The following is a 17,496-nucleotide window of genomic DNA, read 5'->3' as shown; positions in this document are numbered from 1 at the left end:
ATCAAAATCCATTGAGGGAATTAATTTCTTAATTTTTAATGAAAACTCCCAACACCCTACTAATCTTCTAGCAGCACACCTGTTTCTGTTTCCTTTTCAGCCTTGGAAGGAGCTAAGAGCACATTCTTAGGAACTATTAATGTGTAAAAACAAAAACCAAAAACAAACACACACAAACAAACTCCAACAAACACACACAAAATAAATACATTACAGCAACTTTAATCAAACACATGCAATTGCAACAGAGATGGCTTTAACCCATAGGCTTAGCTTAATTAGAAAGTCTTCTCATGTACAATTCTCACTAAGGGTACCCCTTGTAACTGGACCATTAGTGGCTCAAGCATGAAGTCCAGAATACAAGTCCTAGTGAGCAGTTTCTAAAATGTGTCAGCAGAAGATAGAAAATAAGTCTTCCTAACCTGCATCTCCTTCCTTATCTCATCTTACTATTTTGAACCGCTGTAGTATCAATCCAGCAGCTCAAGGCGCTTGCTGGTTACGCTTCTGACATCGCTTACAGGATAAATATAAATTCACTAAATCTCCTGCCTTCTGTCTACATAATCCCTTAACCTCTCCCTTTCCACAGCTATGATTCTCTGCCTTCTTTTCATCTCTGGCCTCTCCACTATTTTCATTCTGCCTTCTCTTTTCATGCTGCTTTCCCTCTCCCACTTATTTGCTTTAACTCATTGACATTCAGCATACCTTCACAGTGAGACTTGTGGTCACTACTCTTTTACTTCACAGCCTGCTTCAGCATGTTGTTTTGGCTTTTACATTTTACTGAGGGATGAGAATTTTAAATAGTGTTCTCTGGTTAGCAGATTTTTATTAAATTTAGCATGTGCCTGCAAGACACAGACCGAGCAGATAATATTAAGCAAGTAGGCAACTTTTCAGTGATCAATGTGCTACAAAAAGAACTAGACAGAACAGTGCATGTCACATTTAAAAGAAAATTGGAGGAAAAAAAAAGAGTCAAACAAGTAAATTATTAGCTGAAGTACAGGCAGCAGTATTCAAACTGCACAGAAGCTGCTCCCAAAATTAGATTAGTAAAGCACAAGACCATTCTACACTATTGAACCATCAGTAGCAGAAGGAAGCGAGCTTTCTCAGATTTTATCACCTTCATTTTGAATTCTGAAAAAAATGTTAAAAGGTATCACAGATCTGATTCCTAAACCAGATTTTAAAAATAACGTCCTTTCAGTGCTCAAAATCTGGACACACATAGAAATTCAAGTTTTTTCTTTTAAGCAACAATCAAATAACTATTTAGAAACAATTAAAAAGTAAAAACCAGTATTGTAGCAAATTGATATATTTTGGAATATCAAAACAGATTTTTGTGCAGGAAAGCACATACAAAGCAAAACCTGTGTAGTTAAAAAGGCCCCATTGTAACACAATTTTACATATGGGCTGAGGCACAAGAAGACCCAGTCATGCAGTATTTCTACGAACACAGACAGCAAAGTTCATACCATTTTCAATTACAAGCTCCAAATGAAAGAAATCTAGTCATGCCAAACTCATCTCCAGTTGTACACACCTGGACCTGAACAACTTAAGGAGTAAAGAAAACTTGAATAAGGACTGACCAAGTGGCATGGGTTAAACCAAGATTTGGTCTAGAATATTGTTACTAAAAGGCTAAATTGCTGCATTAATTTATTGCTTGAAGTCTGCAAAAATGGAAGTTTTACCTATTATGTCATTGACTCAGAAGAGAAGCATCTCATTAATACCTCCAGAAAGGACGTCTTCTTGCTGCTCCAGACTCATTTCCAATAGTTTTGAAGACCTACTTCCCCCACTGCCCTCTTTCAAACCTTGGTTCTGTGTTTTATCAGGCAGGCTGCACAAGCAGGTCACCTCTTTCTCTTGCAAATGGAAACAGACAGTGGCCACTGGCCCTTCAGGCTGTTTTTCATAACCTCACAATTTTAACCGTGCCACAGCAGCTTCACCCTTCTGCTGCTGTAAGACTGTCTGACTACAGGTCGCAGAGAGCCTTCACAAACAAACATAATGGAAAAATAAACATCACCACAAGAATTAGTTAGGTGTCCCTTGGGCCCCAGCCCCTTCATGTGTCTGTCACCACTTCATCTGTTTTGCAGTCACAAAGTCTCTCAGATGAGGAGGATGATGCACTGAATCTTGACCTTTGAGCTGGAAACCTAGCCTTGAGCAACTTGGTGACCTACATGGCAGCTGCACAACTCGATAACTAGTTGGCTGGAGTCTGAGAATGCATGAATCACTTCTGACTCTCCCCACACCACTCCATATGCTGTCACTAGACTATTTGCTAAAAAAAAAGTAATTTCCAAAAGCAGAGTTTATTAGCTTGGTGGCTTGATGAAACACTGCTTTGAAAGGACTTAAATAATAAAAAGAAAAATGTATTTTCTTTTCCTACCTAAATACTGAAATTTGCACAAGAAGGAAAAAAAATAAACAGATACGAATATGCACCTTTTAAATATATCTGCTCCTGCTTATTTTTTCTAAAACTACCTCACAGTGTTCTAGATGAGCAACATACAATTCTGGTTGCATACTTTGTAGGGCCAAAGATTTACAGTGCATCTGAAAATCAGCATACACTTCTGCCCACAACTGGTACCAGGGCCCTGTGATACTAATCTAATGTGTACAAGCCAACTGCTGGAAAGATAGATTTCAAAAAAGTAGGATTTGGTAAAACTTGGTGTGCTAAACTGCAGCAAATTATATCTACACAACCCACCATCCATTCTAGCTATGTATCTCCCCTCCCTTTTCCCTGAAAATGCACAGCTAGAATTTCAGTTGTCACATTCCTTACTGCATCCTGTGTCCCTAGGAGACTCTGATGGCATTTCTCAGTGTGGCAGAATTAGGCTTTCTTATCCTCTTAATGACCAAAAGACAGCTGTCCAACATTTTCCAGCTGGCACAACCCTGGCATCTCTACTGTTAACCCAGCAGCACATCATCTGGGCTATTTTGCCCCAGTGAAAATGCATCAATATGCACATAGAAATCTAACAGTCAAGAGGGTGCTTCTTTCATTAAAAAAAATTTAGTCTTGCTAAGGCTCCTAGCAAGTTTTGTCCACATTATGAAGTTCAAACACAGGTCTGACAAAGAGACTAAAGACAAAAAGTTGAGTGGTTTGGGATCCATTAGTCTAGTGTCTTAAAAGCTATGCCACACAGGAGGATAGAGAAACAACCTGAGATATTCCCACGTTTAAAATGTTTTTGTCAGTGTGCAGACACAGGAAAACAAGTTCTAAATGAGATTACAACAGAATTCAATCCTCAGAATTATCTTTAGAACTCTAATAGGTAAAACATTATCAACAGTGATTTTTCTCCTGCCTGCAGAATAAGCCACAACAATGCAATACCATACAACTGGTTCTGAGCTCATTGCCTCACCTTGCCCAACATAACACCTAAAGTAGCTCCTTTTTTCTACCCTGTAGGCATTGAAGGGAATGCTCTTAGTACGTGTAAATCTGTTGAATACTCAAACCTAAAGAGCTGTCATAACACCGTCTCAGATTCTGACCTTAAATTTATGATTGTTTAAAAAGACTAATTTTTAAAGGCGCCAAATAAGTTATGCAGACTTGCATTAAGCTCCAAGAAAAGACTCTGAAGGCCATGCTGCTTCTTACCCAGTAAATCTTATAACCATGCTCTTCATTAATAAGAGCACTGGAATGATACATGTACAAAACGCTTGTAGTAATTTCCTTTTACTTCCAGGTTACATGCTGTTCAAGAGTAACTAGTACACAATTGCTGGCTGGGAGAGGAGTGTGTGTAGAGCAGCCCTGCAGAAAGGGATCTAGGGGTGCTGGTCTGCAGCAGCTCAGGGTGAATGAGCAGTGTGTGCCCGGGCAGCCAGGAGGGCAAAGCCCATCCCGGGCTGCATCAGACACAGCATCACCAGCTGTGACTGGGATCATCCTGCTGGATTCAGCCCTGCTGCAGCCTCACCCTGACTCCTGTGTGCAGTGCTGGGCCCCACAGCCTGAGAAGGGTGGGAAGGTCCCTGAATGGTCCAGAGGAGGACAACAGAGCTGGTGGAAGGGCTGGAAGGCACATCCTGTGAGGAGCGGCTGAGGGCTCTGGGTTTGTCTGGTTTGGAGAGAAGGAGGTTCAGGGGTGACCTCATTGCTCGGTACAGCTTCCTTAGTGGGGACCTGGAGAGGGAATGCTGGCCTTTTCCTGACATCCAGCAACGGGGTCTGTGGAAATGGTTCAAAGCTGTATCCAGGGAGGATCAGACTGGACATCAGGAAACATTTCTTTATCAAGAGGGTGGTCAAACACTGGAAAAGGCTTCATGGAATTGATACCTCAAACCTGCCAGTGCCTTAAAAAGAGACACTTGGGCAATGCCCTCCGTAACAGGCTTTATGTTCTGGTCAGCCCTGAGCATAAAGTCTGGAGCAGTCAGACAGTTAGACCAGGTGACTGGTTTAGATCTTTTTTAACTGGAATTATCTTACTCTATTCTGATGTTAAATAGCTTTGCTGGAACTAACAAAAACCATAGTTTGGTCCAAGCAAAAATGGAACTTGAATTTCACGGTACTTGGAGTTTTTTCAGCCATTATGGTCTTCGTATAAGCTTACCAACTCAATTTAAAGCTGTAATTCTTTCTGTCAGAGAGACACAAATACCAGCTATGAGTGACAAACAACTTCCTAGAAGACCACCCACATCTTCTGATCTGGATGCCAAGTTCATCTCTATTATTCTGTGAATGCTATGGAAATTTCAGAGGGTAACTTGATTTTAATACTTGCACAGGTAAATCTGTAAGAATCTGTAAATCTTCCATAGTGTAACCAGAGTTATGGTTCCTGTTAGAGCACCAGAAATACCCTTGCTTTCACACATTACAAACATTGCTGCTCCACCAGAAAATCACAGACTCCTCAATGTTCCCATCTTTAGCCTTATTATTTGAAGGACTAAAAAGAGGGACTAAGTAATTAGGGACTACGGCGAAGCTGGTTTTTTTTCCCCAGCCACACAGAAACTACTACCACTGAAAACCCTGCTCCAAGTTCTCTTTTGTCTTGGATGAAGAGGGGGCAGAGCTTCATTTCGAACTCTGCCCGCTATCTCGGTAACGGCGGTTCCCGACACCGCACGCCGCGGGCCTTGCTTCCAAGGCAGGGTTTTCCCGGTACTGGAAAGCGAGTCCTCCCCCACATGGGCTCCGCAGCCTGCGGTGCCGACCGGGGCGCCCCGTTACCGCCTCGCGGGACGGGAAAGTCGCCGCCGGGATTTCCCTCCTCTCCCGGGCCACCGCAACCCAGAGCGCTCCTCCCGCCCGCGGGGACGCTGTGCCAGGGGTGCCGGAGCCCGACGGATCCGGCGGCTCCAGCAGCGGCCGGGCGGGCTCCACGCCGTGCAGTGCAAAGCCGTGGCGCAGCACCGGGAGGCGGCGGAGCAGCCGCGGCTGCCGCGCCGCAGGTGCGCGGAGCCCCCGCCGCGAACGGGGCGTGCGGGGAGCGGAGCTCCTGCCGCGGCCGAGCCCAGCCCAGCCGAGCCCAGCCGAGCCCAGCCCGGCCGAGTCGAGCCGAGCCGAGCCGCCGCCCGGGCCCTACGACCCGCGAGCCGCCGCCCGCACCCGGCCCCCCGAGCCGCCGCCCCCCGAGCCGCCCCGCCGCCGCCGCCCCTTTCCGCGCCGGCACCTGGATGTGGCAGAAGATCTCGGAGTCGTCCAGCAGCCGCACGGTGCATTTCATCTCCGCGCTCAGCGACCTGATGCTGGAGCTCCGGAACCGGATCATCCCGGCAGCCCGCCCGCCGCTGCCGCCCCGCAGGCAGCCGCAGGGGGCCAGCCTGCAGCGGCGCCCGGCCGAGCACGGCGCGGCACGGCACGGCGCGGCACAGCGCTGCACGGCGCGGCACGGCGCGACACGGCGAGGAGCGGCGGCAGCGCCACCCCTCAGCCCCGCGGCGCCCCGCCGCCGCCCGCCATCCGCCCGCCCGCCGCGGCTCGGGCCGCCGCTGCGTCAGGATGCGCTCCGCTGGCCGGCCTCAGCATCCTCCTGCGCCCGCCCCCGGCATGGCACGGCACGGCGTGCCCCGCGGGGACACCTCTCCGCCCTCACCTGCTCCTGCCGCCTCTCCGCCCCACCGGTCCCGGCTCGGCTCCCTGCGCGGCTCCGTTTCGTCGGGCTAGCAGCGCCGAGAGGGGAATGGTCAGCGCGGTTGTTTGCCTTCCCCGCCACGGGCGTGCCCCGCATGGTTTTGAGTGCACCTGAGCGACTGGTACTCGCTTGGGAATGCCCGATGCCCTGCAAACGCGGGGCATCCCCCGGGCTGCCGGCGGGGAGTGGAGTCCCCACGCTGCCTGGCCGCCCTTGGCGGGAGTCTCCGGCGTGTGGCAACACAGTCCGAGGCAGAAGGAGAAGCCGGTGGAACACATATATGGAGTCATACAAAGAAACCTAACCAAAGATGTGTGTACCCTAATGAAACAGAAGAAAACAGAATGCAACTTACTGTTAGAGCACAAGCCTTGGAAACTTGTTTCCTCTGGGAAAAAATGACCTATTACAGAGCAGCAGTCACACCCCATTTGTTGTCTAAGTGGGAAAGAAAATAAAGCATCCAGTGGTTTCACTATTATGTTCTCCATCACAAAAGGACACATTTGTGTAAAACCTCGCTGTCAGAAAGCAAGTAGCAGACTTAATCAGCCTTGAAACAGGGATCAGCACTGTGTTAAAAATGAGCACTTTCCTTTGAAATATGAAATGAAAAACAGTCAGGGCAAAATGGGACATGACTGGAAGTTTACAAATATAAAGAAAGCACTGACAGTCACACAGAAGATGCGTTTTAGTTATTTTGCATAGTTTTCTGTGATTACCTGTACACATCCATATTTTGAAAATAGTTTTCTGTGAATGTGCTGTTCTTTTGAAAATCCTGTGTAAATGCCTAAAGTGCTGTAAGCTCTTCCTTTGGCTTTCTGCTGGACTGCTAACAGCAGGAAATACAGGCAACCATAAACAAATGAGAAATATATAATGCTCATTCCATCAGCTAATAAATATGCAAAGCCCTTTAATGTGGAACATAAAAGAAAAGCTATATATATGTGCTTCTCAGAAATGATAAATGCTTTCAATTGCATAGTGAATAGTGAAGCAAACCAGTGAGTATTTAAAATAGATTATTCACCTCAGCAGCCACAGTCAGCCCACAAGTTATGGAAGAAGGTCCTTATCAGCTGAGACACCAGATGTGGCCACCCACTCATTAATAATAAAATAACACTTTATGTATTACAGTTCTGTAACATGGGAACTCAATAGCAGGATTTAAGCCCACATGCAGATTGACTCTCAGGTGACACAGATTTTCCTGCTTCTCACAGAGAAGGAATCTTTTCTTTCTAAGCCAAGTATTTTAAGCTTCCCTTCAGTCTCTGCAGCACACACTTCTCCACCCAAAAGGGAAATTATAAGAGGGACCTGAGCCAATGATGAAGATTTAGTGAGTAGATCATAGTCTACCACTGTCTGAAAGGAGGTTTTGCTTTACCTCCAGGACCACATGGAGAGGGATGAGCTTTCCACGAGTTTTCAGTTACAGCAACAGTGATGACTACATGAAATCTGCATCCCCAAACTGTTGCACAGCAAGTGTGAACTTGTGTGTACCAACAGCAGCACAGCTGCCTGAGCACAGAGCTCAGCAGAATTTTACTTGCCTGTTGTAAAAACAGGTCACTCTTGTCTTTTTGGTCACTTTATTTGCATTTTTAATACTTCATACCATGCAGACCTGAGGTCCCTGAGAACTCTGTGAGACAAGTAACTCATTTCTATGTTTCAGATACTGAAGCAATAGTTTTTACTGCACAGAATGTGGCAGCCATCTAACAGGAAGACAGGACAGGACACCAGATAAATGAAACATTCAAAAGCAAATACTCCACCCAAAGAGAAAAAAAAACAAAGTACAACCAAAAACACCTAACCAAGCAATGAAAGTTTTTTGGTTGAAAACCAAACACTCTTCCCAGCTGCAACTTCACAAAGTAAATCCATCAGATGAATTTTGCTTCACATGTAAGGATTACCACCCCTTCCTTATTCAAAAATCATTCCAGACTTTTTTTTTTTTCCCCTTACAAATAGAAGGCTCTTAAAGGTCTCTAAGCATTGTGAATTATGCAGAAAAAACCCACAAACTTACCTCAACACATATCATAGTGCACCCTTTTTTGCTGGATCTTGGGGGAGGCCAAACAGTCCTTATGCAGCTAGCGTTTGGAAAGATCACCTGAAAAGTCAGGTACTTGAGAAACTGGCATTAAACAGCATGGCAGATATAAGAAAACACAAGGTAACAGATAGATAAATTTAGTCCAGTTATCAGAAAATGCTGAGCTGATGGAGTATATAAAAAATTATGCTGCTTGAACTTGCAGAATACACTTCTGGCTCAGGGGAACATTATTTGCTGTTGCTGTTGCTGTTGCTGCCAAGACCACGGCATGTTATTGAGGGGTTTTTTGGAGCACTCACCTGGCTTTGTAGTGCAGACGTGGGAGACGTTCTAACAGGACATCATAATATTGGGTAATGCCAACTGCAAGAACTGGTTGGTGGTGGGCAGACACATGCTTGAAATGCATTTTAGATTCATCAGTCTCAGAACCAATCAGTGCAATAGCCACATTCCCATTCTTACTTCATCTGACTGGTCACAGAATGACTTTGCTTTGGGATGAGTACATGTGGATGGCCTGAAGGACAGTAGCCTACTTACCTAGGAGGTGTTGCCAGATACAAAGTTATATTTAGGCACAGCAGGGAGCACTAATGAGCTTGAGTAGTACTTTGATATCTGGATGATTCTGCACAGAGCCAAATTACAGAATATAATAGTCAAGAATTTTCCCTTCAGTAGCTGATAATTACAGCAACTTTAGTTATTTCTGTTAATATTTATAATTTAACCAAATATATAAACATTTGATTTTGATTTGTTTGGGTTTTTTCCAAATACTCGAAGATCAATCCAAAAATACAACTGTTATGGCTGTAAACACCGCCTGCCATGGGCCAGCCACTGAGTTACAGCATGCATAGGCCAAATACACACACCACTGTTCCCAGAGGGGTGCTCTGCGTGACGCACTAACCTCCTTCCCCAAGGCCCAGACCTCCCCATTGCCTCGGCCGTGGGTCCCTCATGGGGCTCTCACAGCCAGGTCATTAGCACACACAGCAATTAGCCATTGCTCAGAGATCATGGTGCCATAAGTAAATGATGACTTATTTGTGAAGTCTGTGACAGTTTAGATTTTACTCAGTTCCCTTCTACAATAGAATTAGGAATTCCAACACTAAAATATTGCAGGTGAAGACAGATGGTCTGGGCATTAGGCTTCTCCAGAACATATCCTACAGAATGGGAGGTGGGGGTTGAGCCAGCAATGGCTCAGGGAGTAGGTTCTTGTAACAAAAGTGGGAGTTGTGCTGTCAAAGGCACAGAGTCCACAGGAAAGCTGGCTTCCTAGGTGTCTTAGAGATTCTGTTACACAGCAGAAGGTTTGAATGACCTCTGAAGGACCTGGCTGACAAGGCAAACAAATCACTCATACCAAGGCCACAATTTTTTTTCATACACTTTGTTATCTTCAAGGGGATTACCTTTGAGACACACACTGTATAATTGTAAAATATATCTGCTAACAAAGCTGACATTAGCAGTGAGGTAATTGAAGGGCTGGGCATACCAGGCAGCATGCAAAATCTGAAAACAAATAAGAGATACCACACATATTGGACCACTTTTGTTCCTGTCTTAAGTGGTTATCTAAAAAATCACTTCAGAACAAAAAAACAATTTTAAAAAAATAGGGGGTTTGCATCTTGAAATAAAAGGTTTCTTACATGTAAATATTACACCAGGAACTTGAAAACTGCACATAAAATATTAATGCATATATATATAAAACCCTAAGAGTATTACACTATATATAAATTACAAAGAAAAAGATATTTAAATAGCAAAAGTTCTACTGTTCACTTGGGGCAGAGTTGAGTCAGAAGGTGAAACCTGAATTCACAGAGGGTTTCTACGTTCTTTTGCATTACAAAATCAGTACAAAAACCATCACATACTTGTTGCATGAATGAGAAAGCAACAAGATACATAAAATATTACATTATTTGACAGCAGTATAAAAACATTCAGGATTTTCATGCTTGTACTCCAAAGAGAGCTGTCACTCCCTAAAATCCACTTTAAAATGTAGGGCTATCTCTGAATATTTGGCCACAGCTGGACCAGTAAAAAAGACATAGACTGTTATTGAAATCTGCAGGTCTCTATCACAACCTGCATGGCACTGATGGTCCTGCTGGCCTCCACATTCCTTGGGTACACTTGTGCACCCCAACCACAGCTTACAGGGGGGAAACCGGTGAGTCAGAAGTAGGTATGTTCTTCCACTGCTTAAGTTTAGCAATCAGATCTAGAACAAAGTACAAGAAGAACATTACAGTACTCTCTTCCAGCAGAGAATGACAGGTTGAATTTACTGTACAAACTTCTCAGCAAATTTCCTGCATCTGGAAGCTCAAACTCCAATCAGCAGTTGTCTCAGTTAAAATGGATTGCACAATACCGCACTTGAAATTTGCTGATGGGAGAAAACTTTACATTGATTTTAATCTACATAGTACAACTGCCAAAAAGGCAAATGTCAGCTTTCAGCCTTTGGTTTGGAGTGTACAAAGTCAGTGAGATGATTCTTGTGATTCACTGGGTCCTGGGACTTGCCAAGATTTTCTTATCAGTAGGATCAAGATGGTTCTTTGGTATGCTCTTCTCTCTTCAGGGAATATGTAGCCAGTTATTCTAATCTAATTCTAATCTAGTGAGTCTAATATCCTTTTCTGAAGTACACAGGCTGGCAGTGTACTCTCTCAGTTTCCCATGCTGTATCTCCAAGAAGTGTCTCTCCTCTGAGGACCAAGTTTGTTCCCAAAAACTTCTTTCACTACAGGTTCTCTCTAGCTGCTTTCACAGAATCCATGCATACTCTTACAGGCTTGCTAACACCCCCAGATAAACCCTGCAGCTACCCCTGCATGTGACACAACCAGGGGTTTCAGAGGTCTACAGTTAATGCAGTACCTAGAAGAAACTGATTGTCTCACATTGAATGCAGAGTGGCTGCCTCATCCACATATCTCCTTAGTCTGTAATGAATTAAAACAAAATGACTATACCAATGACTTGGTAATCCAATAAAAAGGTGCTCTCTACCTCTTGATCAAGCCACAAATCAGAGCTCTGTTCTCCTGATTGTATTTATGCATAGACAAAGAATATAGAGATCTGACCAACAAAAAAGTTCGGTTTTTAAGCAGGTAGCGATACATTTGCAGGCAATGTTGGCAACTGGAGAAAAGAGGTATTGACTATCTGTAGCTTGAACAGTTCTTCCTAAATAAGTTAGTAAGACTCCAATTCAAATACAGTCTAATGTTACAACAAGTAACCACATTTTTTGAACATTATTATTGCAGGTAGGATTAAATTTGATCCTTACTGTAACAATAGCAGTTATCATAAAATATATAAAAACTACATGAGCATCAGCTAGCTGGTGGCCAGTCCAGCAAAATATTCAGAGCCAGACTTTAAAGAGCTCTCACATCCCATAAGCCCTGCTTAAGGAGTGCACAGAGAAACAGGCCCCACCACACACCTTTCTGTGTATCCCTCTATACTTTTCTTGTTACTGGGTGGAATTTGGATGCTCATGGACAGAATTCTCTTGCAGTAACATCCTGTTTCCATGGCTGCTGCACATGCACTTTGAAAGAGCTCCAAGTGCGTAGACCAGTTTTGGCTGGTTTTATAGTTCCTTTTCCTCTTTTAGGATTATTCTGACTTACTACTCGCATCATATTATTTGAATATCACATCATTTATCTGCAGTGGTAGTTGTCTAACTTCAAATGTGTTTACAGCACTTTTCACCCAGGAATGATCTTCAAAAGTTACATCTATATGAGGAATCATATTTTACACCATTTCTAATTTGCATAAATCAAGGCTAAGTCCAGCAAAATAAAACTTCTGCTTTGCAAAATTATGTCAGGTTTCTAGTGCATTTTGTGAGCAAAGTTAGTATTACAGGAAAAACATGTCTGATATACAACCTGTATTTCAAGTTTGTTCATCTTGTCAGCCTCTAATCTGTATCCCGAATCTGTTATTAAAGTAATAAGCACCATGATTTTTAAATAATTATACGCAAAAAAATATTCATTTTCTGATACAGCTTTCTTTATAGCTCCTGGGTTCTGTCACTAATTCCTTTCCAAATTATTGTATGGACTGTTGCTTTTTTATTGGTCTGGCTCTTTTAATTATGTAAAAGCTAATACAGGCAGGATTTGAAGTTGCAATTAACTTTGTTGTTGAAACTCCTTGCACATGAGGGACTCTGTGGTGTAAGAGCTAAGTGTGTTCATAAGTGATTGCAAAATGGAGGCTTGGCTACCCAGGGAAGAAATGTGGACTAACTACATGGAAAAAAATAATCAGAGACACTAAGACAGCATACTTCAAAAGCCTTCAATAGTAACTACTCAGAAAGAGTAATCTTATTACCTACTTGTGGAAGCAGAATTTTAAGATACATATTCTCCCTGATACTTTCCAGAGCCAGCGGGTGGCTACATCTTACTAATGCTTTGAGTGCTTCCAAAATTAATGATTCTACATCAGTGCATACTATTGGTATCATAAGTGATGTTGAAATATAGACTGCATAACTTTTGCATCCTGAGTCTTACAAGAAAAATACAAGATGAGAAGATAAAATAATAAATCTGTTGCAAAAACCTATATTTCCAATGGAGGCCAGAATCTTTTAAATTATCTGTCCTGTAGAAGCAACTTTAATTCTCACATGGACTGGAACAGAAATAGTAAAGCTCTCCTGGATGCTCTTTTCAGCTTTCCCTGATTTCTTTTTGAAGATACTAAAGAAAAGAAAATAGTCTTTCTGTAACTCAGTGGTCTTCTTTATTTCCAGTCTGTCCCTACAGTAACACTGAAATTACTCCAGACTGCACATGACTGTGGCCTGCAAGCAGTAGCTTGCACTACTCTGCTAGCAGCCTTCCACACCAAGGCAGAAAAATCCATGTATTGTCCTGACTATGTTCCAAGTGTCTGACATAACGCCTTGCCTCGCACTGTCACTTTTGAATCAAACTGCTGTGGCACTAGTTGCTACTCGCTACTGAAACTACTGTAATGTTCACATTTTTTTATACTGTCAACATGGCAGATAAATAAAATTTATTTTATAAACTGTTTCAGACAATTTTGTTTTTTTAAGTACTTCTCTGGAGTATTTATGTTAATCCACTGATTTTGGTCACATCAGATGAGGAAATTTTTTATGTGGTAAAACACCACAATTTCTTATACACAATTACATTTGGTATGACTTTCATGTAAACCTGGGGTTAGAATCGAAAGATTTAACTAGGATTACACTGATAAAACCAATAAAATGAAGAAGTTTTTAAAACCTATGGAACAGCCATGTAAAAAACCCAACTAATTTACCATTTATCTACATTAATTTTACTGAATGTCAATCAGCTAGCCATTATAAGCAAATCCTAGTATTTCCTTTGCTGTTGTTAGGAAAATTGAAATAATTTTAAAGTAACTTCTCTGTTTAGAGCTATGTGTATTTAAACTTTAGATAAACGTTTTCTTAGGCTTCCCTGTACAGAAATTAGTGAGCTAGGACATGTTCCGATTGTAGTATGGTATGAAGTTCTGCATTCCTCTTCTACCTATACCTAGGCTCAGATGATTTTGTCATTCTTTCAGCTTTGCAACCAAGCTGAGAACATACTTGTGTCACAGAGAAAAGCTGCTCCCACTCCCTTTTACTGATTTGTTTGTTTGTTTGTTCGTGTTTGTACTGCAAACTGGAAAAATAAGAAGAATTATTTACAATGCGCCTTTTTCATTTTGTGAATATCATACCCTAAAGCTCTGAGCTTCAGTATAAAAAAAAAAAATAGGGATGAGGTAATATATACAAATATTTAATGTGATTTTAAAAACATTTAACAGCTTTAGTTTGATTTACTAATCCCAAATGTCTGAGAGTCTGACTCATTTATCAAATTGATTATTTTTTTTCTCAGAACTGGCAAATTCTGTTGGGTGTAGAAAGCCATTATGCACTGAATTCTCCTCAGAAAGGACTTTAGACAATGCATTGGCTGACTTTGCATAGCATAAAAAAATTCTGAAAATTGTTGGTAAAGTTCCAATCAACATAGCTTAATTTGATGATTATTTACTTCACGAGGACTAACTGTGACCAACAGAACACAGCAGTATAGCTTCTTTCAGTTACTCTCCTCAGAGTGAACATATTGTATTAACACTCTCCACCTTGTATTTACTATCAATGCACATTCAGGATTTGATTTGAATCCCTATGACTCCATAAATGTGGGCCTTAGCTCCTTGAAAAACAGTCTTATGCTCTTAAGATTCAGAAAGCTCAGATTACCCAATGTATCTGAGCCCCCACTTATATAAGAAGCAGATATCCATGATAATGGATGTTCCTGGCAAGCTTTAAGAGGCCTGTGTACTTTTACAGTAGCTCACCATTATACTGTGATGAGTTACCATTGGGATGCTTTTTTTCTACTTTCAATTTGGCAATATTCTGGATGCAACAGACATTTCCTAGTATCCATGGCTAGGAGGTAGATACAGTAAAGGAAAACAGAAATAACTCCAGGAAAAGGAAATTCTCTCATTGATATTTCATATTACCCTTCTCTAAAATTAGGCAGCTAATTTAAGTAGAAGATGAAGCTTTACTGAATTCCATAAATTCAATAGTAGTCAATTAATCAAACCAGAAAGGCTCAGAAAGGCACCGAAAATATTCCTAATAGCCATAAAACATACCAAATGCCATTTTAAAAGTATTTAAAGATATAGTGTCTGGAAAATTCTTTTGGAGCTGAGAAGTACTTGGCGGGTTTTCCAGTAGGTATTCTTGAGTTTTTTTGCCTTTTAATTCTAGGATGTTCATCCTTCACCATTATATTGTAATTTCACCTTTTATTAAATATAATAAATGAAACATCAGAAGATGTTTACATTCCATTTCAGTCTCCTATAGTCTCCTATTTCAGCTTCCTTTTTCAGCTATGTGAAGGTACTCTGGAACTCATGAAGCCATACAAAATTTTTTATATAACTATGTAAGAGATTCAAAACCAAGTTCTACATTCTGACACCATTAGAAATAAAAATAAATTTAAAATATAGGGAGAAGGTACTCATACCACCTCCAGCAAATGATCTTCAAAGAATAAGCATTTAGGACAAATTTCCCAAGATGTATATGTATCACTAAATGATGAAGACTAATATGAAACTCTTCCATGTTATTAAAGGAATAATAAGTACAAAAATACTGAATAGTCCTATGACTAGAACAGTGTGAAAGGGAAATCCTCACTCAAATGAAAAGGATCCACATATTATCTAAATATACATTATATATATAAATATCTACATATATCTATAGATATATATGTATATGTATCTATCTTTATCTATCTCTCTATATATGTATATCTACAATTTAATTAAGCACATCTTAAATGCTTAACTAAAGCATATACAATGCAATGCTGTTAAGTCAACCATTTGGCTGAGTTTTATCCAGTCATCTCTCCAGCTGACTACTAACATGAATTACATCTGCACAAATTATATCAGCCACACAAGCAGGAAGTCTGAATGTAATTGCATTCTTCACATTGCCTATAGGCTCTTGTGTTTGTACAATTAAATCAGCTTTCTCCAGATCTTTTTCTTCTCCCTGCAGCAGCATCTGCAGACCACACTGCTCCCTGTACAGTGCATGCAAACCTTGCCAGTGCATGCCCATATTGTGTTATCCTGAGATTGAGTAAAAGAGAACTCCTGGCCAGACTTCCTCCACTAAAAAGGATGTAAAATAGCTATTAGGTAACATCACACTGGTCTAACATGGCTCTTTTTCCAAAATGCAAGTATATGAGCGATGAAAAGAAAAGGTATCAAATAGAGAAGCTTGTTAAAGCTGATTACAACGAAAGCCATTGAGCATGCACTGTAGGCAGGCTAGTCAGTGCTCTTCATGTTAGCAAAATCTGGGGAATTGTTGTGACAGAGCAATTAAAAGTTCTAATTCTGGGAATGGGAATAGCAATTGCGATGTTTTTAGGGTCAGAGTGACTGCTGGCACTTTTGAGCTTGCTCATTGGGATATCCCAGGAACTCTCATCCAGATTAAGCATTTTTCCCTGTCTCACAATTAATAAGCCAGCAAATGGAAAAGATGTACGCAAATTCAATGACTTTAGCACAATCGTACAGCTATTACATCAAAATAGGTATCCAGTCACATGGCACCTTGAAGAAATCATTGTAGTCTGTTATTAATTTGAGAACTGACCTGTTTGAGTAGTAGCTTAAAAACTTTGAAGGTTCTGGTCTTTATCAAGAATTTTTTAATAGATATGTGAAATACAGGCAGTTCCACATCTCAATTAAATGGTCAGAGACAGGCATCAGTTTAAAAAAAAAAACAACAAAATGTTCATAATGTCATTTGAAATGCTGAGCAGAGGCACACAAAATTTCATGCAGACTGGGAGACTTAATGTACATCCTGAGAATTTATTCCATGGTTTGATTGATGCAAAAAATAAGAAGGGGCACACATCATGCCCTCCTGAAGCCACCGTCATCAGATGGAGCAGCTCTTACAGACGCAGCAAATGCTTCTCCATCACACAGGAAAACTTCAACACTGGTCAGCAGCATCACTGCATTTGATCCTGGCAGAGCTTTAAAAATGTTGCTATGTCAGATACATGATAATAGCAAGTATTTCACAGACTCACAGAATCAATAGGCTGGAAGAGAGCTTTAAGATCATTGAGTCCAACCCAGCCCTAACACCTCAACTAAACCATGGCACTGAGTGCCACATCCAATCTATTTTAAACACATCCAGGGATGGTGACTCCACCACCTTCCTGGCCAGACCATTCCAATACTTTATCACCCTTTCTGTGACAAACTCTTTTCTAATACCCAACCTATATTTCCCTTGGTACAGCTTAAGGCTGTGTCCTCTCACTCTGTCAGTTGCTGCTTGGAGAAAGAGACCAACCCCCACCTGACTACACCCACCTTTCAGAGATTGTAAAGATTGGTAAGGTCATCTCCAAGTCTCCTTTTCTCCAGGCTAAACTACTTGTTATCTAAGAGAATTTCCACAGTTTTCCACAATCTTGCTCCTCTTCTCAGCCCTGGTGAGGCCACATATGGACTGTCATTCCAGTTCTAGGCTTCGCAGAACAAGAG

General features: G+C 41.6%; 1 protein-coding gene across 1 annotated transcript in view; it reads right to left on the bottom strand.

Moving 5' to 3' along the window:
• The window catches only part of FRMD3 (FERM domain containing 3), a 139,727-nt gene extending 133,905 nt beyond the window's left edge, over nucleotides 1–5,822 (bottom strand). The window contains exon 1 of the mRNA XM_058827388.1: nucleotides 5,724–5,822. Within this exon, the coding sequence (XP_058683371.1) occupies nucleotides 5,724–5,822 (99 nt within the window). The remainder of the gene's footprint in view (nucleotides 1–5,723) is intronic.
• Nucleotides 5,823–17,496: the final 11,674 nt, after the last annotated feature.

This window comes from Poecile atricapillus, chromosome Z (genome assembly GCF_030490865.1).
Source record: "Poecile atricapillus isolate bPoeAtr1 chromosome Z, bPoeAtr1.hap1, whole genome shotgun sequence".
Lineage (NCBI taxonomy): Eukaryota > Metazoa > Chordata > Aves > Passeriformes > Paridae > Poecile > Poecile atricapillus.
The sequence above is the reverse complement of the archived record's forward strand: the minus strand, read 5'-3'. Positions and strand labels throughout refer to the sequence as shown.